The 25,321-nt window shown below is 39.8% G+C and overlaps 1 protein-coding gene across 6 annotated transcripts in view; it reads right to left on the reverse strand.

The window, feature by feature from the left end:
* Positions 1–25,321, reverse strand: part of LOC308392937 (suppressor of tumorigenicity 7 protein homolog) — a 61,712-nt gene that overhangs the window by 2,885 nt on the left and 33,506 nt on the right. For 2 of the 6 annotated variants that reach the window (XM_080876320.1, XM_080876315.1), the window contains 13 exons: positions 12,342–12,424; positions 10,548–10,707; positions 8,623–8,677; positions 8,003–8,118; positions 7,802–7,877; positions 5,557–5,711; positions 5,308–5,405; positions 4,990–5,119; positions 4,247–4,319; positions 3,783–3,885; positions 2,547–2,697; positions 2,323–2,415; positions 1,026–1,168 (listed from right to left, as the gene is read on the reverse strand). In XM_080876320.1, the coding sequence (XP_080732446.1) occupies positions 1,026–1,168; positions 2,323–2,415; positions 2,547–2,697; positions 3,783–3,885; positions 4,247–4,319; positions 4,990–5,119; positions 5,308–5,405; positions 5,557–5,711; positions 7,802–7,877; positions 8,003–8,118; positions 8,623–8,677; positions 10,548–10,707; positions 12,342–12,419 (1,431 nt within the window). In that variant the 5' untranslated portion in view covers positions 12,420–12,424. Of the gene's footprint in view, positions 1–1,025; positions 1,169–2,322; positions 2,416–2,546; positions 2,698–3,782; positions 3,886–4,246; positions 4,320–4,989; positions 5,120–5,307; positions 5,406–5,556; positions 5,712–7,801; positions 7,878–8,002; positions 8,119–8,622; positions 8,678–10,547; positions 10,708–12,341; positions 12,425–24,989; positions 25,227–25,321 lie in introns of those variants that run through there. The other 4 variants (XM_080876318.1, XM_080876316.1, XM_080876319.1 and 1 more) reach the window with 4 other exon arrangements.

The raw sequence follows: 25,321 nt of genomic DNA on the forward strand, positions 1-25,321 counted from the left end.
GCTCAAAACTGTGAGTAATTCTCCCACGTTTGTGATTAAAAATAGATCCAAGAGAACAGTAAAATGCACATTGTTTTTAGGAGCATGTGCAAATAACACATAATATGTGAGCATGGTGAAGTTATCACATGTATAGCTGTTGGTGGAGCTGAAGCATGTTTCCTCTGATGGACATGCAAGAGCTGACACCAGAAGTGTGTTACAAACCACATGTGTTTAAAAGCCTGTAAGAGTCATTTGTCATGCTACCTTTTCCAGTGTGGTTTGAAGCGCTCTCTTTTCACTCACAGCTAAAACACAAACTGCCTGTGTGCACAGAAACTGTTTGTTTACTCCATGACCTTTACATCTTTCAGATTTCTACTCTGTTTTGCTGCAGGCTGACAGCCATTGCTGCCCCTTCCTGTCACTGTGATACCTGTAGCACCCAAGGATGAGTCCAAACAGGAACCACAGGGTGTAGTCCACGACGTTTATTTTTATTATTTTGCACATCATATTAAAGTTTCATATAATCTACTAATAAATTGTGCTATAATGTCCTAGCTTAAGCTACCAAGCACTACACAGTCATGGGATTTATTGTCTCCTCTAGCCAGTACAGTCCTTACCCCATTGGTCCACGACACCCATTTAACCATTGAACTGTGTGACTTCAACAGATTCTTTCTATGTTTCTATCTGTGATAAAAGCCTGCACGTCTAACTCACTGTCAAAAAGAATGCAGCCGCTGAGGGTAGCACAAGCAAAAAGGTCAGAAGTCATCCAGTATGTTATTTCACCCGGTAATTTGTTTTTTTAATGAAAATAAAGCTATGGAGAAAAGGTCAAAGGTCACCGAGTTATTCTCTGAAGACTCTCCACAGAGAAGGACACAGTAATCTGGACATTATCTGTGAAATTCAAGTTTTCTCCTCATTTTTTCCCCCTGTGTGTGTGTGTGTGTGTGTGTGTGTGTGTGTGTGTGTGTGTGTGTGTGTGTGTGTGTGTGTGTGTGTGTGTGTGTGTGTGTGTATACACTTACAGCTTTAGCAAACACTCCCATAAGTTCAGGGAACTGGTGTGTGAGCAGAGCCAGCATGGCAGTGAAGGAGCAGAGACCAGCTGTGAAGAGGATGAAGAAGGGCAGCTCCTTCTTCGGGTAGACCGACACCTCGTGAAACACTGCTTCCACGCAGGACGGACACACAGAAACACAATATTAGTTCAGAGTACGACATTTACATCTCTTACTCCTCAACACAACCTTCACTGGGGGCTGATTTGTTTATTTTCAAAATCAACAGTAACACTCTCTTGTGGTAGACATCCACCAGCATCTTCGAGGATCGCGTCAGTTCTCAGCACTAGATGCTTCATGACTAAGCTACCAAACGCTGCTTATTTTAAGTTTCAAAGGAGCTCATTAAGTGTCCTACGCTTCAACTTTATCCAAGACGTGGCAGCCCTGACACTAAAAATGAAATGTAGCTATATCAAATGTGCACATGTGGTTACGAACCCTTAAAAGGAGCAGACAGTATGGGCATGTACCAGTCAGACTTACAGTCCTCCCATCACATTACAATCGGTATCACAACTCTCCATGATGTTCTCAACCAAATCATTTTTTCTAAAAGCAAAGTTCATCTTTCTGGCTTTTACTGGGTAACTATCAACAAGATGGCAAATTTGAGGGCAGGTATTCTAAAGAAAAACAACGAAGGCAACCTTTTCTGTTGAGGAAGTTTAACAAGGTCAAACATCTCACAAAGTCTAACACATAGCATGCTGTCATGTTTGGCACATTGATTCACAATTTAATTTCTTATTTATGTTCAATTTTAATTAGCTGAAATAAACATGCATGTCTTTTCAGAGACACAGACAGACCACTGTGCTGCTTCTCGTGGCTGTAGGCCAGCTCAATCAATGAAGGGTTTGTGAGTGAAGACAGACAAGCTTCTGGGCAGACATCAAGACAACACTCACAATCAACCTCCCACACACACACACACACACACACACACACACACACACACACACACACACACACACACACACACACACACACACACACACACACACACACACACACACACACACTCTGTGAGCCAAATTCTCAAATTAAAGTGTAACTTTAAAAAAACAAAACAGCTTTTTCAGCACAGATGTTTGACATGAAGCATTTTTTTCTTCAAAGTTTACAAACTCCCAAAATTAATTAAAGGGATTTAAACACAGAAATTTACAACAAGTTCCCTAAAAAATATATATAATATAATATTTTTTGCCCTGACTGCATTGCACAGTGTGCGCGTGCATGTCAGAGCGTCTCTTACTGGGTAGCAGCTCTCTGTCTGCCGTCTCTGTACAGATGGGGTAAGGATAGAACAGGTGACCCTTCTCCAGAGGATATGGGATCATTCTGAAAGCTACAAACACACAAAAACACGAACAATTAATAATTAACAACGAGCTCCAGAATCATTCGTGTTCAGAAATAATCACCACTAAAATTTTAATACTGTCAGTTTACAGTATTTGTGTGTTAGCATGTACTTACTGCCCTCCCAGGTGCAGTGCAGAAGGTTGAGTGCCCCCTCCACCCTTTTCCAGTGCTGTAGGTGGAAGAAGGCGTAGGCAATGGCCTCGCTGTCGCCTCTTTTCAGAATGTGTTCTGGAGGAAGAATCAGGCTCTTCATCTCAAGCAGGTACTGATGGGAACAAGGAGCAGGAGGAGAGAGGAACAAAGGAAGACAAGGAGAGAGAACAAAGAAGACATCTGAATGAGAAAGGAAATGAATTAAAAGTATCTCAGCATATCCATGAATAAAGTTCAATACTCACATTCAGCCCACAACAAAGCATGACACAGTTACATTATTACAATTCAATGCACCAAGTGTGAACACCAAGCTGTTTGACTGGGGCCAGCATACTTCCTGCTCCAACATCATTCTGAGACGGGGGTTGCTACTAGCTTGTGTTTGCTGTGTGTTTACAGCACTGGATCCTCATTTATGACCTGGGATCACTTTACATGCACATTTATTTATTTTTTCCCCCAGTTATAACATAACACAAGGAACAACGTTTTACATGGACTTGGTCCAAATCAAATCAAATCACTTTTATTGTCACATCACATGTGCAGGCACACTGGCACAGCACATGCGAGTGAAATTCTTGTGTGCGAGCCCCACAAGCAACAGAGATGTGCAAACACAACAACACAAACGAGCAAAATACAAGAATGGCCAACCTGAAACTAATAAATATATGTACAATATATAATAGTGTATGCATTTCTGGATGTGTATACTAAATATTTTCCTACGTGTGTGTGTGTGTGTGTGTGTGTGTGTGTGTGTGTGTGTGTGTGTGTGTGTGTGTGTGTGTGTGTGTGTGTGTGTGTGTCTGTCCACCTCTTTTAAGTGAATGTATAAATTAAAGCACTGGCAGTAGCAAAGAGATCACAGCACCCACCAGAAGTGCCTCATAGGTGAACTACATTTGGACAAACTGTCAGTAAAGGAAGTCAATCCTGGAAGAGAAGATATGCTCAACATATCCCACTTTAAGATTCATCCCACCAAGCTTAACTTCTCATTATGTATTGCTTGAATTTGGTTCTTTCGTTTTTTATGCTGAATGTTGTTTTGTGTGACTCACACAGGGGCTACACGTGTAAATGAGCAGTTCTGCTATGAGCTGGCATATTTACATCTTTCTTATCGACACATCTCTGTTTAACACAAACAATCTGCGTGCAAGTGTGTGTGTGGTAATCTCAACTCACTTTGGGGACATGAGGATTGAACTCGACCGCTCTGTGGATGGCTTCTACTGCGTTCATCTCTGCTGTGCTCAGCCCTCTCCTGGATGCGGCCTCTGGAGAGAACCTGCACGTGCACGCAGACAGTCGTGATTCTACATCATGAGGTTACTTTGATCCATACCTCTCATGAATAGATATAGTAACAAGCAAGAACCAACATTTTACGAAGTGTTAAAAACAAACTAAATTTAAGCAGCTGCAGCATTTATTATACATGCCACACCCTGAACAATCAGGCAGAAAACTCACTTGTCACAGTAACAGCGCTCAAACCTTGGGGTGTCTCACTCTTTCTACATCATCGCTATTCTCTCATTGATACTGAGCACCTCCCTGGAGCCATTTTCAACCCTATCTTAAACTAAATAGCAGTACAGGAATGTCAGATCCCTGAAGAACTGTATGTGATGAAAAGCAATACTCACTTGTCCGATACCGCCCTGGCTTTGAGCAAGGCTGCTGTGTAGCATATTGTTGCAGATTTAGGTAAGCTAATATCTGTGGAGGAGACAAAAAGACAGACAGAGACAGAAAGGACAGGGTGGAGTTTAATGAATGTGGTAAAAGTTTGGAATTACAGGTAACAGTTCGAGGGGAGGCCTGTATTTAAGAATACTGCAGATGCCCACAGGGGGTTGTGAATGAACTTAATGAGTTTGGGTTTCACCTGTGTTTTGTTATCATATCTTAAACTTTCTCTAAGTGTGATTTGCTCTCTTTTTCCAGTTGTGTCATATAAATATCTATAGACAGGAGTAAAAATGTAGTTTCAGAACATGCTGGGCATCCTCAGATAACCCCATGCATACTTCCTGTGTGCGTCTGTGCTCTAACGAAGGCAGAAAAATGATCTTATAAACAACACCTGGCCAAATGCCTGTAGATGGTGTAACACCTGCTTTACAGAATACATCTTAACAGATGCAATTTTTACTTGCAAATAATAATTACATTTTCGCCTGTATGGATTCGGCCCTGCTGTATAAGATATGTGGTCAGAAATGGCCCCGCTCTGGCATTTTAGTTGTTAAAATAACTCGGGCTGCTTGAGGAACAACAAACACTCGACAGGGAATGTGGCGTCTGTACTCGGCTACCTTCAAGTAACTAAATACAGCTTTGTTAGTACAGTTACTGAGCTGCTCACAGGTGGCTGAGTGTCGCTCACCGTCATACTTGGCCAGAACGGCCTGGACGTCGGCGTAGTTCTGGAGCTCTAGTAGCGACTCCAGCAGGTTTTCGTGGATGTTGAACATACTGAGGAGAGGGAACTCCTTCATTAACTGGAAAACACACAACTGTTGTTACATGTAATACCAGACAGGGGGAGACACATGCACAATCAGCAGACATGAGCTTTGGGTCATCACTGTATTACCTCAAAATACTCTGTGACTGTTTATACTGAACCCATTCAGAAATGAATGCACAACACTGTGTGTGTTTCGGTTTGTGTGGGTTTTCTTCTGGCAGGTTGTGTACTTACATCTCTCATCATTTTAACTGCTTCTCTTGTTCGGCCGAGCTTTCTGGAGCACATGGCCAGCCTCCTCTTTATATACACCAACACATTGGTGTCCCTTCCTGCAAAAACAGAACTTAGCTCAATCAGATCACGCTTACCGTCCTTTTTATTAAAATGCAACAGAGGCTGAGATGGACCAGGACTACCATTCATACTGTCGCTTGATTATTACTGGCTTAGGAAAAGTGTTAAAGCATGGATTACACTCACTGTGCTGGGCTTCATATTGTGTACCATGATGTTGGAGCTGTTGGCTGCGGCGGTAGCAGCCCTCTCCAGCTTTTAGCGCCTGTTTAAATAACCGCTCAGCCTCCATGATGGTGGTGGCCTCCTCCTCTGCCAGCAAGATGTACGCTGTTGCACAGCTGTAGATGGGGATGAGAAGAAGTCAGGGAGTAATAACTAACCTGCTGCATAGCCTCTTATACACTCATTAATTCATTTACCGCCTCTCAGCGGGGTTCCTCGTTTGCCGACAAAGCGCAGCTTCTTTGAGACATAAAAATGCTCCTGAGCCTTGTGTGCTTGTCAGCAGCGTCTGACAGATCACTGATCAAAGAAGTTTTCCTCTGAGTCAACCTGCAGTCACGGCCTTGATACAAGCTGGGAGCAACATGTAGTGCTGACACAGTTCCTCTGCACTGTCTTGGTTGTCACAAATGCTCCTAAAAATAAACCTGAATTTCATGAAAAGAACTAAAGCTGCCTTCCTCTGAATGATGGAAGCACCCGGAAGGCCAGTCTGTGATGAGAAGCTTCAGATCCGCCCTTGACACAAACAAAACCTGCAGTTTACAGTTTTCCAATTTATTACAAACTGATGTGTGTGGACCTAAAAGCAACAGTAGTGTTTGGGACTTGGGGTCTGATTCATGTTTGTGAGCTACTTTTTTGGTAGAAGTTCATAGTATTAGTTTTGCAAAAGCATATTTGGTTGTACAGCATCTAGATGGGATTATGTAAATACTAAATATTAAAAGATACGATCAGCTCTTAGTTTTGATTTTCAGCTTCCTAACTGGAGTCAGCATGAAGCCATTATCAGTGATTACAAGTTAGAAAAATAAAAAATAAAAATGTATTTTTACCGACATTTCATGGTTTGAGCTCGCAGGCCATTGTGTGCACACCAACACTATTGCTACTCATAATCCTTCTACTTCCTCCCTGCACCTTCATCCTCTTCCCCAAACTGAAATTCAAATTAAAGGGTCACAATTCTGGGCGGAGATCCAGAATCCAACACAGATGCTTGACTGAAAGTGGTCACAGTGAAACTTCCAGGGAGAGATGTATAAATAGCAGCCGCGCTGGAAGCATCACAGTGGTGCCCCAAGACACACTGCTGAAGAGAAGACTGGCCAAACTCAAATCAGATGTAGTACTTATGGTCTGCTCATTTGTTATTATTTTTTATATAAAGGTTCCTTTGATTTCATCTGGTATGTGCACAACATATGTTTGGAACAACCATCAGAAAAGCACCAGTTAAATACAGCTGGTCAAATTGACCAAACTCAATTTGATGATAAGAGATTTAATTTGGAAAATTCTTTTGACTAAATTTCTAGCTCTGACAAATATAGGTAAAATATCAAAAAGCCTTCTGAAGGAATGAAACTGAATTTGTCAAAGTCTTGTCATATGTTCCAAGGATGGCCTGATACATTTCCAACAGAGCAGCAGAGCACTGCAGTGCTAAAGATACCCTTCCCCTGCTGCTTTGTTGTTAAATGTATGTAATGTCTCTAACTGATTTCTTCTTTGTTGTGGTTGTATTTATTTAACACTGTCCACGGACATAAAATGAATTTCCAGAAGGATCATAAACTAAATCGAAAGAGAGCGGACCAACAGTCAAATCAGGGGAGATCGGGCTGTTGAACCAATCCTGTTGTTGCAGTTGTAAAGTCAAGGTTAATGAGAGATTCAGTTTCATGGTGCTGATTGTGGTAAAATGTAGGTTGCTGCTTTCTTTGCTAGACCGTATCCTGTTTTCAGTGCTCTGTGTGGATGAGATTAACATACTTATAATTTCTGGAATCAATACTGAGTTGTTAAAAAAATATAATGTTCTTAAACTGTGTGCATCCACAGTAGAAATACAACTTGTGGAGAAAAAAACCCCTTTTTGAGCGACTTATTAGATTTTACGAGTAATTCTACACATTAGTTTTGTTTTAGTCTTTATTTTCCCTCTTCTGTCTTGTATGATTTAGTTTTATTTCTAGTGGTTTGCCTTTATCAGTCTATACTGTGTGCCATTCTTGTTTTGTTCTTTTTTAATGACTACTGATATACAGACCATGGCTCTCTCCAAATTCATTCAGACATGGATCTCAGAAAACTGCCTTAATATCTACCAAGAGGGCTGCAGAGTAGCTAGACTCTCTTTAGGATTATTAGAATTTGCTTTTATTAATACCTTCAACCCATGACATAATTTTAAACTCACTCTTCAAGCTCCAGAGCTTCATGTGCTGCAGAGATGCGAGCCTGTGGGTTCCTTTCTCTCCACGCCTTCTGCATGACTGCCACCACACAGAGAAACACATTAACATATTAATATGTCAAAGGGGTCACATTACGCCCTCCGCACTTAAATCAAATCACATGGTTATAAACACAGCATATGTATGAATGTGTGTTTGCTTACTGGCATCAGCAGGCCGGAGGTGGTCTGAGTCACAGGTGAAGAAGGTTTGATGATCTTGTGCTGACAGGTTCATGTCATAATATGTCAGCGGCTCTCGACCTGTTACCCAAGTATACCTGGACACCAGCACAGACAGAACGACACGCTTTAATAATAAGCTACTGACTGGCACATTTTTGACAAAACACAGAAAATGAATGACGCGTCTCTGCTAAAGCTCAAACAGAAAACAATTCTGATTGGCGGGTTTACAGCTGAAGAGAAAAACTGGATAATTACAACATGAGGAATCAAAAAGTGGGGGATGACTCAACAGAAGGAACACAGGCAAAGACATCAAAAAGATAACAAAAGAAGAATGGCACATAATAGAGACAGACAAATCAGTAGGGGGAAAGACATAAAAATAAAATCACACAAAGGCACAAGAGAGAAAATAAAGACCAAAACAAATCTGATGACACTCAAGAGGCAGGAAAGTTGACACGAGAAAGACCTGAAAGACTGGAAAAGCAAACAAGAGAAGACACAGATGAGAAAGAACGATGGAAAAGTCAGAGGAAAACTGACTCCAAGTGAGCTGGACTTCAGATGCAGGTTGCTTTGCTGTTGTCACTCACCGGTTATATTCGGCTCCGCGGAATAAATTCAGTGGATTTCTCCATACTTTACATTCTGCAGAAGGGAGACACAAAGAGCACAACAGTAGTGATGAGCGTCAAGGGCAAAGTTGGCACTGAGCTTACTCGGCACACTTCAAAGGGTTCGCCTGCGCATTCTGCCATCTCTACCCTGCAGCTCCATGACTGGCACGTGGATCTATGTGAGAGCATGGCTGACAGAGGAAAGGCCTTCTAACTCCTCAGTGACCAAACAGGTTCCTGCACAAACCTACACTGCTGGCAAGCCTGTGTTTGAGCTGATGGCACTGAACACATCGATGTTGGTACAGGGCTTAACTATATGGGTTTTTATAATATGTATGCACCAATAAGATGTGTGGCTTACAGTGCGCTGATATCAAACATCAACATGACAAGTGCTGCTCAACCAACTAAAAGAGCTCTGCGTGAGCTGAGACGTCCCCTCACTGTGTCACTCAGGATTCAGTTTTGAGAAAATTATGAGAGCAAAAGTTTCAAATGTGCAGTAATCCCTGGAAGCCTAAAGCTCAGACTGCAGACTGACTGCTTCTGCCTACTTTTGGATCTTTATGATGTCAAGATATGAGAGGAGATATCACTAACATGGTCATCTCAAGCACAAACGCTTAAAAAGTAAAGAGAAAATGTCTTCTTTCACATAGTGGATGACCTGCACCAAGGCCCAGCAGAAGATAAATACAGATTATTTTGAATTTTGAGTTATGCAAAGCTCCTCTTGTAGAGTTTAAGAATAAAATAAATTAAGCTGGAAATCAGAATAAGGAGCTCACTTAAATTATTTGATTGCCTTTTTTTAAAGAAGATGCATAAAATATCCATGAAAACCCAACACACATCGCAAAACTCATATTCTATTACTAACGACTTAAACAGAGAAAATTATTTCTTATGTGTTTATTCACTGATTTTTGTACTAACTGAATAACAAACTGTCCTGCCTAAACAAACAAAAGCCTCTCACTGACAATAAAACCGAATTTCAAAGTCAAATTAGAAATAAATCAATACTACGCGCACAAAATTCACGCTTTGCCACATTCAATTCCAGAACCATGACTAATCAATCACGGGTCTTCACTGAAAACCCATCTGTGACAAAGACAAATATTAAGCTGCGACATCCATCTCTGAATTGAGCTGAGCGATTTTCACAGAGCAGATTATTAGCCAGCAAACGGAGGATTAGTACACTTGAGCACACATAATCCTATTTCACTCAAAGTTGTTTGGCTGAAAACAAAAGCGGCTGCATCACGTCTCCACAAAGAGTTCAATGACCGAACGCTCGAAAACACGCCGTTAAACTGACTGGGTGAGCTCATTTAACCAAACTGTCACTGCAACTCGTATTTGGTTCTGATTCTTTAATAGACAGAGGCTGTCTGGACTAAAGCAGGCTGGGACTCATGCTGCATTATGTATATGCTTATGTAGCATAAACGTTTTCCCTTATCACTGGCAAAGGAACCAAGGGAATTATTCAGCAGAGACATTTTCCTCTTTTGAAATGAAAGACTTCACAGACGAGCAAATATACATTCAACAGATTAACCAAGATCAAAGCATCACTAATGGAGAAGTCAAGATGCTCACACAGCTCACTCTGGCTGTGGAAGATGCTTCTAGACAAGCTTTAATTTCTTAGACTGCCTTGTACTGCTTACAGTTCTAACAGTACATTTATTTAAAGAATTGTATTTTTCCAGATCTTAATGCATCTACAAACAAATCCATTTTCTGCTGTTTTTCCAGGTTAGTGGAGCAGCAGTCTAAGCAGATGCATCCAGGCATCCCTCTCCTCCACCCCGCTCTTTCGGTGGGAGACCCAGTCACCTTTTTGCAATCTTTTTCTATAAGCAGATCACAAATGTAGCTCTTACCAGACACACTTTGCCGACTGGAGTCAGCCTCCCCATTACTGGCGTTTGAGTTACTGGGAGAGCTGCTGTCCACTCCTCCCAGCAGGGGGCGCAGGTGGCTCACAGACACCTGCTCTATGAAGGAGGTCCCATATTTTCTGAAATACCACCACTCGAAGATCTGAAAGAAAGAAAGAAAGACAGAAAGAAACTCATTCACTTAACTGCTCATTCAATGAAGATGATACATTCAAGTGTTCACATTTTTTGTTCACATTCTTCTTAAATTAGCACCTCTTAAAATAATTCTCTCTTTAACCTGCTTAAAATGGGAGTAAATCTACTTTCAATGCCAGCCACACGATTTTTAATCAGAACAAAGTAAAGACAATTACTAGCTAGTAAAGCTGAGACCTCCAGCAGCTAGCTTAAATAGTCGCTATTCTCCATCTGTTTTAACACATCTTTATTACAGTAATCTGAGTGTGGGCTGATTAACACTGTATCAATGGGAGTCAAGCTTGTGCCACAGAGGCCCCGGTATACTTCACCAATTACCACCTTAGGCCAAAGGAGAGGATCCAATCAGTGAAACCTGCTCTTTGATTGGATGGAATTTAGCAGACAAAACATGGAACTCAATAATAAAATAAATTTAAAAAAAATAACATCGATTGGAAAATTTAAATTTAACTTGAGTAGTGATTCTGTACACACAGTTGTGTTCCAGTGACTAACGACCAACTCAGTTTAGATCATTCAAAATAACTCAAACAAGTGCCTGAAGGCATTTCCATATGGTGAGATTTGCTTCTAGAAGGACTCCAGTATTGATATCTAAACGTGATTATTTTACGAGTTGTACAGACTGCCGACTGCTAAAGCTGATGTACTGTGGAGCTTCTGCTTGAAGGAGGAAATGACAAATTTTGATGGGGCTCCTACAGGAATCTTGGAAAACGAGCAAATTGGAACATCTCTCCCACTTACAGAGAAACGAACACTATTGCTTCGATGAAACCAACTGGCGTCCACATTTCTAAATAATTTCACAGAGCATGTGCAGAGCTCAACACCATTTCCAAGCAGCCTACGCACACTGGCCAATCGCCCGCAGGGGAAGAGAGAGTGAGTTAATTAAGAGAGGGGCTATTTTAAACTGCGCACCAACCACTGTTACACAGTTTGCCGTCTCTGTGAAGAACCTGAAAAAGAAATGAAATACTTGGAGCGTCTTTTGTTTAATGCACAGCAATAGAGAGTTCTATTCTTATCTTTTTCCACATCCCAAACAAAACAACCCAGCACGTGTTCTCGGTAATTTAAAAAGCACAAAAACATTCAGTGTGTTGCATTCTGATGCACCAGGCAGCAGAATAAACACTGATAGTGCAGGGAGATAATCTCATGGAGGACCAAATGAGGTTTGATATCCTTTCATTTCAGCTTTATATGACCTGTGAATGTGTGATTAAAGCCCTAACAAATTATATCCCAGGCTCAAAATCACCAGGGGGCCACCTCTGAAAATTAATTTTCTCCTTTTAACATGGAAGAGAATGTCAAGTAAAAGCACACAGTGATTAAGTTAGATTCATCAAGGATGTGATTTTTGCTTTAAAAAAAAATAGATCCATTTAACAGCAGGAGGTTTCAACACCATTTATATTTGATATTTGTATGCTTAAGTATAAACAGGGCAGCCAACTTAAACATTCACACTTTGCAAATAAAAATTACTGCTTTATTTATAATAAATTTAAACCAGTATCAGCTTCAACAATCAACAAATATAAAGAATGAAGCACATCTTACCAATATGAGTCCTGATATGAGGGAGGAAGTACCTGTCAGGGCCACGTAGAACTTGGGCGTCAGGGTGTTGAGAAACATGCTTACTACAAGGAAGACACAGAAAGAATAAAGACAGATTAAAAAAAGGCCTCCTCTACATCACAGGGGAGGTACTTTTGAAAATATATCTTTGAAATGTTGAATATTCATAAAAAATAGGTCATGTCTATAGAGAAGAAGAATAAAGACGGTAAAGACAGACATTAAAAAGACTCAGACATTTATGGTTCCAGCACATGTCATCCACATGCGGTGTTTGGCATTTCCCAGAGAACCCTGCTGCTCACACTTGAAATTACACAACACTATGAAACCCAGGTAGAGTTTAACTTCAGGGAAACGGAAACAAAACTGAGCTCAACTGACAGCCTTAACAGAAATACCATATTTTGAAGCATTTTGCAAAGCTTTGCCACGGAAATGTTATTTATAGCACAAAAATGGAACCCTGGATGATGTCTAAATAACTGTTAACAAGGTTAATATAGTAGAAACAGAGATCGATTTTCTCAGTGTGGTCATAAACTCTGGCTATAGATTCTTAAAGCCTACATTTTAGTCACACTGACAGAGCTGATTATAGGTTGAGATTCTAGCGAGAGTGCACTGCTGGAAGCAGTCCAAGTGGATTTATTTCAAAGTGAATAGTTATAAATTTTTTACAGATTAAAAATGCTGTACAGTTTACAAAGCTAAGCCTTTACAAATCAAATGACATTCCTCCATTTACTATAAAGAAACTGTCAGAGGTGCATACAGAAGCCTTCATTTATCCAATATTTATTTTTAGTGCCTGGGAAATGCCTCTACTCTGAATCGCGACATTTAAAAGCAAAAAATAAATAAAATCAATCAGTGTTTGCTCTTATTCCACTATCACACAGAGCCCTTCACACAGCGATGGCCTGAAACAACCTGAAATATTTTACTAAAATTTGCAGTTGAAGCATCTGTGGATACTCCAATTACTGTGATTAAATATGGGAAAGTTCAGTTCAGTTCAGTTCATTTTTATTTCAAACATTTCAAACATGTGCCTTCACAATCATTACAAAATATCATTCCATTATTTGTTTGAAAAGGAGTAGGCTGAACTATTTACTTATTTGTCCCTACCCCCTCGAAAGGGGAATGGCTAGAACCGCATGCACCATAGTTTTCTACTAGCAGCAGATTTGGAAGGAATCTTCAACTACCTTACCGAAAAGATCAGCAGCGTGACCTCTGTGCAACTTCAAATGCCTGATGATCTTCTCTGATTCTTTTAAATGTTTGGCCAGAACACTGACTCGAGAAAGCAACAGAGAGCTGTCTGCAGAGCTCAGAAAGAAGCATCTACATTAAAATGGTAAAGGCTATTATGTTATTCTTACAAATATAAGGTTCATGGGACTGCAGTCAACCTCCTATGATGTGGAAATGGAAAGAAACCATCCAAAACCATTCAAGCTGAACTCCAAGGTCAACATACGTCATTTCTGATCACACCATCCATCACATTTTAAACTACACTTGGTCTCCACTACTGACAGAAAAGACACAAGAGCAAAATGCATGTTGACAAGCCCCAAAGTCCTTTGGACTGATGACACAAAACTGGAGCTTTTTGGCCACTCAGATCAGTTCTATGTTTACAGGTGGAAAAATGATGCTTTAAAAGAAAATAACACCTCACTGTTGAAAGGGCTGGGGGTGGTGGGTTTGGGGCATCTGGCACAGTGAACCTGTGCAGGGCACAATGAACGGCCAAGGCTACCAAGGTGAAAAATACTGCAATGGGATAATGGTCCAAAACCAAAAAAGCTAACAGCACTCAAGAAAGGCTGAGAAATAAACACTGGACTATTCTTAAATGGCCCTCCACGAGCCGGGATCTGAGAATTGCAGTGTGGAGACACTGTCCCTCAAAAGAGCACTTGACAGTTACTCAGGAAGTGTGAGCAAATGCAGACGAGTCATTGTGAAATACAGAGATCATTGTACTGGAGATCACTGTGGTCTGATTTGTGGAAGGGTATCAACAGCTTTGTCCATGTCTGTATATTTGGGGTGCAGTGTATACAGTAAGTCATTTCAGATTCACTGTGTGTAGCACTGATTTTCAGACACAGTATCGTTCACATAAATCCCTCAGTCAGTCCACAAACAAGTGTTAGCAGCCATCAAGCAAAACAACACACCCTGATTACGGTTTAACAAGACGATGGCCACACTGCCTGAATCCTGATAGCCTCCAGTAATATTAGTTTGTTTTTAACTATAGTTAAAAACTATAGTTAAAAACGAACTAACAAAAACCAACTGAATTTTGTTCTTACTCTTACATCTACAAATCTTTTCTAGCCTCTTCTCTCATGAAATGACAGCTCAATGGGATAAGAATATGGGCTCAAAATGTGGTCATAAATATTTTGTACTTGTAAAAAAGATTTGTGTGTGCGTAAAAAAGATTTGTGTGTGCGTAAAAAAGATTTGTATGTGTAAAAAAGATTTGTATGTGTAAAAAAGATTTGTGTGTGGACTTAGAAAAAAAAAACCCTGCAAGTTACAAGTACGGATTTTTGACCCTATTTTTCTTCCCTTCATCTGATTGGTCAATGTCATGTCAATCACAAATGTAACAATCCAATCAGAGAACAGATGGGTTTGGCTGTCGGAGGGGCGCTGTTTTGAACTGCAGGTCCTTGAAGGGTGATACCGTTTGAAGCTGGAGGATCGCTATATAAATATCTGATAGCAGCTAGGTCCCCTAACTTTCAGTAGCTGTTGAAAGGATAAAGTTGTGGTATATCAGTGGTTAGAAATAACATTATTACTTTAGGATTAGTTTAACACAAAGTCAGGGCTGACCCAGGACCATTGCTGTGAGTCACAGTGCGCAGCATAAAAGTCCTTTCACATCGGATGCAGGATACGCTGCTAATGCTAACTGCTAACTAAAAGCAAAGGATCCAGAATTTGTTGCGCTGGCTGCTGAGCTCTGTGGGTTTTTGCAGCAGCTCTACCTGTACTTAGGGTTGCCAACCGTCCCTTAAAATACGGAATCGTCCCGTATTTCGAAACAAAAGTACACGTCCCGTATTGAGCTAATAAGGGACGCACTTTGTCCCGTAATACAGTGAGAATCAAAAGTAGTCTATAACTTTTAATGGAATTAACGCTTTGTTTGAAAACATAATTCTCAGCCCCTCTCCTGCTTTGTGACCAATGAGCTGACAGCACACTTATGACAATTCGAGTATGACAATTCAGATTACCGCTCATCTCATTGGTCGAGGAAAGGTCGCTTACGGAGAAAATACCGGAAGACAACAGATGACCACAACAAGAAGCATGGCCAACAGGGAAACAAACGCCGACACTGCGGTGCAAGTCTCGGACGACAGTAGACCTAAAGCTGGGCAGACACTGTGCGATTTTTTCAGTCACGTTATTCAGCTCCTGCTCAAACTGCACGATTGACTCGCAGGGGTTAGAAGTTGGTAGGTCACGATGCAGGTCTCACACTATACCACCCGATGCTCTGATGCCTGACCTAAGTGCTCACACTGTGCCTCCATAAAATGAAGGTTATAACAGAAAATCTGTCGCGCTCTCTCTCTCCGTCTTACACTCACACAGACACACACACCACTACCATCAACTTTGCTAAATTGCTAATGAAAAACACTCATCAGGCAGCTGTGATTGAGCAGCAGTGTAAATCCAACTGTTTTCACGGTTGTTGTGGTCGTGATAATTTTGTGATGCCACATCGAAAAGGCTCGGATGAGCTTTCCAAAGTTCTACAAGTTGTGCCTCCATCGCTTGTGTCCAGATCACACGCTGCACTGCCGTGCTGCTCCGTCTTTTTCACCGACGTTTACATGTTTGCGCGTGAGCAGTGTGAGCAGCTGCGGTGAGACCCTCACGAGCGATTGATGATCGGGAGCTGGTCGTGAGGTGTTAATCACTTCTCGTTACCCCACGTATACTACACGATGCACGATGAAGGCCAAAATCGGTCCGATCACTCAAAAATCGGCTCAAAATGGGCCTAAAACCGCACAGTGTGAGCCCAGCATTAGAGCAGCAATGTTTGTTCCCCTCAGACAAAGGGAAGAATGGGAAAAGGAAAACACCTGGCTGGAAAAAGTTAATATGGGCATGTGCAGTGAATATCAGCGCTATGTGGCCAGAAGTGTGATAATATAATTTATTTTGTGTAATAAACAACTGCAAGGATAGATGATTACAACAAATAGATGACTAATACATAAAAGTAATACATAGATGAATAATGATGATGAGTTATGATGCGTAATCATGGGAACAAGCGGGTTTACAAACAGGAGCAGCTGATTAGCATTAGAAAAGCTGAAATAATACCTCAGCTGAAGCCAATTGTACTAAATGCACTAAATATGCACTGTTACAAGAATGTTTTTCTTTCTATTGTTTTCTATTATTTTAAGTTAAGCAGGACAGAGTTCTTTTAAAGAAAGATTTACTTATATTCTCAAAAGTTAAGCATGACAGGCTTCTGTTTAAGAAGGAGACCTGTTTTACTGTGTTAATGTTGTCATTTTGAGCTAAAAATAAATGGCTAAATGATCATTTGTTTCACATGTGTTCATATCACAAAGAATAGAATATGCATCTACTTAAATCAAATTCAAGTCAAAGGGTTAAAAAAATAATTTCACACACAAAAAAAGAGCTAGAAAATTCACCACACTGGGAAGGGTGAAGACAACTGGGTCGCCCGGCCCTGGCCACGAGGTGTCCCTTATTTATTTTTCAGGGAGTTGGCAACCCTACCTGTACTAGATACACCTGCTCCTTGTCTTTTCTATCTCTGACTTTATGTCCTCTACAAGAGTTTGGTTTTTTTGCTAGTTCTTCAAATGTTCAATAAAAACATGTATGCTAATTCATAACGAAGAAAGCTTTGTAATGAAGACTGTCATTTCCAAAACACTGCCCGCCCCCACCCCGCGGTCCGCAGCGCTGTTGAAAAGGCTGTGGAAGTCCCTGTATTAAACACGTAGACCTGTGACACAAAAATCACCAAACTCGGACGACCACAGACTGTTTTCCTTCGTGGTGATGAAGGAAAACGCTGGGTTGGCATGTAAAAGGGCATTTATTCCCTTCAAAGACCTGCAGTTCAAAAAAAGCGCCCCTCGACAGCCAAACCCATCTGTTCTCTGATTGGATTGTTACATTTGTGATTGACATGACATTGACCAATCAGATGAAGGGAAGAAAAATAGGGTCAAAAAGCCGTACTTGTAACTTGCAGGGTTTTTTTTTCTAAGTCCACACACAAATCTTTTTTACGCACACACAAATCTTTTTTACACATACAAATCTTTTTTACGCACACACAAATTCTTTTTACACATACAAATCTTTTTTACAAGTACAAAATATTTATGACCACATTTTGAGCCCATATAAGAAGGCTCGATTTAAAAAGAAAAAACTGAAGAAGAGAAACATTAGAAAGCAATATTTAATCATGTGTTTCGCCTGTATCTTACAGCACAGCTTTCCACCATCAAACTGACTGCACATAAAAACTAAACTAACCATTACAGCTGTACCACTTTAGGATTGGGCTCAAAGAAACAGTGTGTTTTGTGCTGCAGATTTCAGCTGAGCCACTCTTGATGCCTCTGCGCTCTGTCTGAAACTTTGCTTTTACTGGTGTTTGAATTGAAACTTCAAAATGACAACACAAATTTTGTTCTTTGAAAATAGATGTTGTCTCATGGGCAAATGGGAGGTCTCACAACTCCGCTGAAACCATCTACCTTCAGTATAAACTTTTCTTTCTGGTGTGTTCTGTGTTAGCTTGTTAGTTTGCAGGTGCTGTCGAGTGTAACCGCAAAAATGGAACCAAATATAGAACCTAAAGGGAAAAGCAAGCTGAATTTTAAATTTTAAAGGGTTAGGATTGGTCAACGAAAAACCCTAAGAGTCCTCTGCCTTCTGTTTGCAATTTTGTTCTGAGAACGGTGTTACAGTACAAAAGCGACAGCTGGTATTGTGAACTGTGACATTTCTACTCACTCATAATCCTTAATTATTTTCACTGGGCCTTCGTTTAGCTCTTCAGGTCATCTACAGGCTAAAACAACCCTTTTAGCTCCAATCCCTTAATAAGCTACCTTGAATTTAAGGCAGCTTCCTTTTTATATGCTGCCCCTCACAAACAAAAGACAAACACGAGGTAGGAGGACCTCCATACTTCAGATGATCATATCAAGTTTCTACACAGACTGTCAGAAACTGAGCAATTACTGCAGACTGAAGCTTGGGCTCCTGGATCTTGGAGAATACTTGTACTGAACTCATTATTTCTGGCCATGTTTAATATGAGCTTCCACCATTGTAATGGTTTATATATGACAGCGCAGAGGAAAATAAAAAGGCAAATTTGAGCTGGATCATTGCAAAAATGAACTCAATGGAAAAAAAAAAATTGAACTATTTAAGGAAATAAGTGCTAATTGGGTGATGCTCACAAAATGGTAGCGAGTTAACACCCCTTAATTAAAAATCTAGCACCTTTAATTAAGGAGCAAAAAAGCCAGAGGCCTCGGCTATGTGTGAAAAAGGTTTTTTTGGTTAAAAATTAAATCCAAGAAAAGGAAACAGCACTAGCCTCAAGCCAACGTTTCAGACATAAAATAATGATTCACTACGGAGTGGCTGAAGATTATAGGTAAAGTCTTTCCACACAATCAGCTGCTGACTTGCTCTTTGTACAGCCACTCTGCACGCATACTGAAGTTGATGATTAAACAACATAACAGAAGAATTAAAAAAAATAAATAAATAAATCATATCTCAATTATTCTGTTTGATACTGCGATCATGGATACTCATAGAATTTGGAAAAATTGTGCACAACTTAAGAAAAGATTGTCATTTAATTATTTATTTCCACAAACTTGCATAATGATAAATGATAAATCACTCCCTGCCGCAGCCTGGCAGGGAGTGATCGTGGACTTTAGCTAAAACTAAAGGGAAATGGCAAAACCCGGGGACTTACTACAAAACAAAAATTATTTAAAGATCGATCACCATGTTGATTATCTGTAAATAGTTGGTAGAAGTCAAGGCTGTAATTAAACACTGAATGGCAAATTTTCCAATACCATCCTGTTTTCTGGCGACAAAGCAGGACATCTCCCTCGTGCATTTGGTGTAAAGTTTAGAGATCTTATTAGCTGACGTAAACAATGCCATACTGGCAAGGTACTGTATTTTGGTTGGGTTGTCATGTTAATTTCCTGTGAATCACACGGAGGATAAGAAAGGCAGACAAAAGATTCAGAAACCCAGCCTCATTTGCACTCAGAAACACACACGTGCATAAATTAAGTGCAGCTGGACAGCTATTCATTGCAGTGAAGTGGAGGCTCTCATCCCAGCAGAGAAGCTCTTTCAGTTAGGTCTATGGAAAAACAGGCTTAGCAGCTGCTGTAAGTCTGCAGTGTCTGGTCTCTCAACCACTGCTGTCTGGCTGGAAAAGCACTCTTCATCCAGCCAATAAATCTAGCCATAACTAATATACAGTGTTAGTATATTCATAATCCAAATGTCACACATTCAAACTCCCAAAACAATTAAAGCTTGACATCAGAATACAACATTTATTTATCCCTGTTTTACATCATTCTGGATTTGGATTTATTGGCTGTCAGAAACGTGAAATGGTTTTTGTTACCGGTAACTAAAGGGTAGATCTATTTTTAGTTTGTACAAAAACTCCCCAACTTTTCATAAACAGTAAAAACATATATAGTTCATATCGTCTAAAGGGCTTTAAGTGGCCTAGAAAAGCATTATGTAAATGCTGGTATATTTTGATTTACCAAAGTCTAAAATGATGAGATCAGTGCATTTACAAGTAATCCTAAGTGTGCACTCTGTAAGGGAGCAGATAAGAGTCAGAGTCCACGACCACCTGCTGTTTAACCTTTTAGTTTGTGAGGGGCGGCGAATCACAAGAAGTTCATTTAAAGGGAAAGGTGCTGAAACAACTTATTTCAGACAGAGGATGACCTGAGGGTTATAGGAAGCTGCTGTAGTCAAGTCAAAGAACAAAAAGCTGAGACAGAAAAGAGCTTTTACTCCTCAGAAAATGTAAGAGTTATTGTGACACTGATTTCAGCTAGCCAGACTCACATTGCCTCTGTTTTAACAGCTATTTAATTTGATATGCAGAACAAGGTTCTCTCATTTACATGGCTCTGCAACTAACTACAATCATGAAGCTTGACTGAAATCATGCTTAGTTCACCAGTCCATGCACTCCACGTCCTGCTGGGAGTAAGCGCTACATTATTCCAAATTCATGTTACTGAATGGAATTTACAATGAAAAATGGCTTTGAGAACCTACCATGTTTGACAAACTTTATTAATCATCAAAATCCTGCATACTTAAACTAATGGTTCAATCTAACGTCAATGTGAGGAGACAATTCTTCCACACACTAATTTTATTTGTTACATTGCCATGACCCAACCTGGTGACACTTCATGCTCTAACTGCACTTTCCTTTAGCCTCGTTGGCTGCTACAATTACTACCAAGAGTTAATACTAGCCAGAAAATAGCGAGAGAGTCGGGTTTGAGAGTAAGAAGATGAATTGGAGGGACAAATTCTATCAGGCAGATTCAGGACTAAATGTCACTGGAGACAACAAAAGATGTGACCTTTACTGAAGAGGGGGGACAGTCGGCAGACTGCTGGCCTGACTTGAATGATAAAAGACATGACGTGAGACACACGTGAACACGCCTATTCAGACATACACGCAGTCTTCTATCTCATATACGCACATACACAAAGTGTGTCCATCAGTTACAAGAAAAGAAAAAGTAAGACGTCAGTTAATTTGTGTTTTAAATAAAAATCACTGATCCTTTTTGAAGGATGATAATAAAGAACCACTTCCAAATGGTCAAATACATTATAAGCCTCCAAGTTTGATGAGCACTGTTCATCAAAGTGCAGCTTTTGCAGCACCTTAATCTCATGCAAATATTTTTGTTCTCTCCATAGTGGTTTTTCTGTAGCCAAACAAGTTACCATTTATTTAAGTTAATGAAATGTTTCATTTTTTTAATTGATCCAGATCCAGGAAGTAGGCGGTATTACGTCTCAGATCACCTTTACTTTCTGTGCTCCTAGTGAACTATAAAAATCATAATGTACACTACACAGTCTGATCATGACATCAATAAGGAAATTGATTCAGATCGGCGCATGCAATCTTATCAATATTCTGTCCTTTTAAAATACTTTCAAAACAGCATGGCTGATCCCTGTGTCGACAGATAGCTCTAATCCCATTCTGATTCTTTGAGTAATGCATTTATTTATGACATACAACATACACTGCACTAGGAATTTTAATTTCAACAATATCTTTTCTTCCAATAATTTTTATTTGAATAAAAAATTTGAAAATTATGCAAAATTTGAAAATTATTTGAAATTTGAATTTGAATTTGAAAATTTAATTTTTAAAGCAATATCAAGATAAAACTGTCATGTTTTTAATGTATTTTTGTGTACAAAGCTCTCAAGTTGTCTTCTCTTATCTTTGCATCATAAATCAAGAACTCCTATTTCCTCTACAATGCTGGCTCTTTTCTCAAAGACGCAATTTAGTTCAGCTTGATGACAAAAAGAACTTTTGGTCAACAAAAATACTCCAGTAAAAGTTGAAGTATTGAAGCAACTTTACTCAAGTAAAAGTGAAAACATACAGGATTTACACAACTGAATTTAACAAGACGTTTTGTAAGCCGTCCTGGCTGCTGTCCATCCCCTACACTGACACTATACTGTTTATACTGTCTTTAACTAGACGGTATACAGTTGGTATAAAGGTGGAATTCAGTGAATGAGTCTGAGCATCATCAGCTTAAATTCAAGTTCATTTCTGCTACACTTGACATAGCCTAGCATAACCATGAGGACCACACCCACTGTGCATCAGTCCAAGACAATGCTTCAAACTCACCACAGTATGACAAGCTGTGCAATCCAGCACTAAACTACACAGTAGTTTTGACATTTGAGTAACGCAAAGTTAGTATAGCTTACTTTGTTTACAGGACATTTCACAATATTGAAACTACATCATACAAACTTCACTGTTCAGTCCTTTAAATCTAACCTTGCTTCTCACTCCCCTGTCCTGTCTAACGTCTTACATCGTTTGTCTTTGTGACTAAAGTTAGCTTGAATTCTTTTCTCTCCCTGAAACATACAGCTCCGCACCTTCACACAACACAGCGTGCAACAAGCTTTGTTGAGCTGATTGAAATGTTAACTTAAAAAAGCACTATTTAGGTTCTGAAGTACTTAAACCACAACCTAGAGTAACGAGCCTGTTTGTAGATGTAAGTAGAAAATAATTTTTAATATGTAGAAGTAGAAAGTACAGCTTTTTGTGTAAAAATGTAGGAAGTAAAAGTAAAAAGTTATCTGTGGTATAATAAGTAGAGAACAGATACCTGAAAAATTCTATGTAAATGCAATAGCATTGTATTTGTACTCTGGTCAAAAAAATCTTAAATCACCAGCTATTTCATCAGGTACACCTTGCTAATATTAGATGGACGCTCCTTTTTGTAAATAAATAAAGAAGTGGCAAGTTTCTTGGGGACAAGCTTTACTGCTCACATATGGAGCTGAACTGTATCCTACGAGTTTCTTCTTTCATGTTGTTGAACTGCTGATTACATTTAAAACGTTTAAAGAGCTTGGAAGGGGTTAAGACGCACAAATGCATATTGGATTAGCACTGGGAATAAAAAAAAGCAATACAGACACATTTTCAGATAGTTTAGTTGACTTAATCTACAAACAGAGCTGTAACTTTCAGCACTGGGAATAGGTTGCTGTAACAGGGTGATGGCTGTGCTTAAAGACGTGCATTAATCTCGTGTTTTCTTGTAAGAAGCAGTTTGCGGGTGGCATGAGACAAAGCTAGGAGGGTCTTGGAGGCTGCCTGCATCCCAATGTATGTTGTAAGTCACTGCAGCTCAGCTGTTCATGCTTGAAATGCTAGTTGGCAGTGCTGATTAGGCAGGGCCTCATAGCCTGGCTCATATTGCAGGCCCTTGCTGATTGGGAAGGAGAGCCTGTCTTGGTCCGACTACCTCTGCTGACCTTTTACTAAGATGGACATCTCTCACCGCAGCAAAAGTGCATGTGTAACAGGGTCCATGGTTTTGAGATTTTGGCTTTACCTTCGTGTAAATGTGCAGGGTTGACAACATGCCTTTAATGCAGAAAAAAAAAATTCCAGGCTATATGAATAGCTCAGAGCTTATTTAGTGTTATTTCTAACAAGGCTCTGTTACTTATTGCCAAGAGAAATGTTCACAGTAGCTACCATTTGTGCACACATGTTAGATTATTATCAGCACTGAAAAATTAATGATCTTCAAACTTAAGAACTGTGTTAACCGAGGACAGAGACAGTTAAAGTAACTCATCTAAACATACGAGGAATTTATTTTGGGTATCTATGGAAACAGTTGAAACAAAGAACGTAGAGCCAAACTGGTACTTTTCCCTTGCGCGGAAAAAAGATCTAACAGCTAAGTCTCTATTAATCAGAAGACAGACTGTATCCATATTTGTATTGTATAATGCTCAACATCCAAACATAAATATAGAACCCGTTCCAGGACAAAAACTGAGAGTCTTCTGCAATTAAGGTGCCACTTAAACACAGCAGCCCAAAAATATTCATCTAATTTACAAGTGTGTAATCATAATATCAAAAAAGCCAATAATTTTAAATCAGAGAAAGCATAATTTACACGAAGACTAGAAAGTAAAACAATAAAAACTTCCAGAGAGATGCCAGCAGAAAATCTGCTTTTTAAGTGTCTTTTTAAGCACCTAGAAGATCATTGTTTTACAAGATTTGTTATCTTCATTTAAAAAAAGATTTAAAATAAAATGCAACATACAAAACTGCTTTGGGGAGGCCTTAAATGCATTGGCATTAACATTGCGTTCCGTTCATGTCAATAAAGCAACTGGAAAAAAGGAGAATAACTGATGGACAAGGCAATTGCTGTTGTAATCTTACAACAACTGGGATTTTGTGCAGGAGCTTTGTAGATGCTGATACAATCAAAATAAACCTTCTTCCCCATTTAAAATATCTTTTTTAATATCATTAGAGAATAAAAGCAATACATGAAAAACAAGCACAGGTGGCAGAAAGAAAAAACACACAAAAGCAAAAAACACCAAACAAGGCTTATTAAGCCATCCACAACAGGCCACTTTGTAAACACAGATATCAGCAACAGCTCGCATATTCCTAACACACAAGCACACACAGATACACAACTAAAACATAACACACACACACACAAAATCAGCAGGCCTTCACCCACGCGCTGAGCAAACAGTCCACTTCATGAATATCAATACGAAATGTACAGGACCACCTGCTATACAATATAAAGGCCGTGTGCAAAGAAAAAGATCAGAAACACGGCTGCCATACAGTTCCTGACTACACATAGCCCGTCAGCTGCACACCAAATAAAGCAGCACCAGATAACTTACCCTCCATTCCACTGACATATCCACTGGAGCCATCAGCACACTAACATTTGCTACTTCAAAAAAGTAAAAAAAATATATATATTTTTGGTTAAACCTGATGTTTTGTTGCTCTTTCAAAAAGAAAAGGAACAAAAACCAAAGCCTTTGGGAGTCCATATCAATACCCACATCTAATCAGAAGCTAGTCAACTTTCATAGAGCACATTTATTAGTGAGGGCTCTGGTTTGGTCACGTTTTCTTGATTGGGGCCCGTCTTTGAATGACAGCAGGGCAACACAACTGTGAGCCAGTTCTGTCCTCCTCTTCCTCTAGTAAACCAGCAGAATAAGTA

The sequence above is a fragment of the Rhamphochromis sp. 'chilingali' genome (genome assembly GCF_963969265.1).
Source record: "Rhamphochromis sp. 'chilingali' genome assembly, chromosome: 2".
Taxonomy (NCBI): Eukaryota; Metazoa; Chordata; class Actinopteri; order Cichliformes; family Cichlidae; genus Rhamphochromis; species Rhamphochromis sp. 'chilingali'.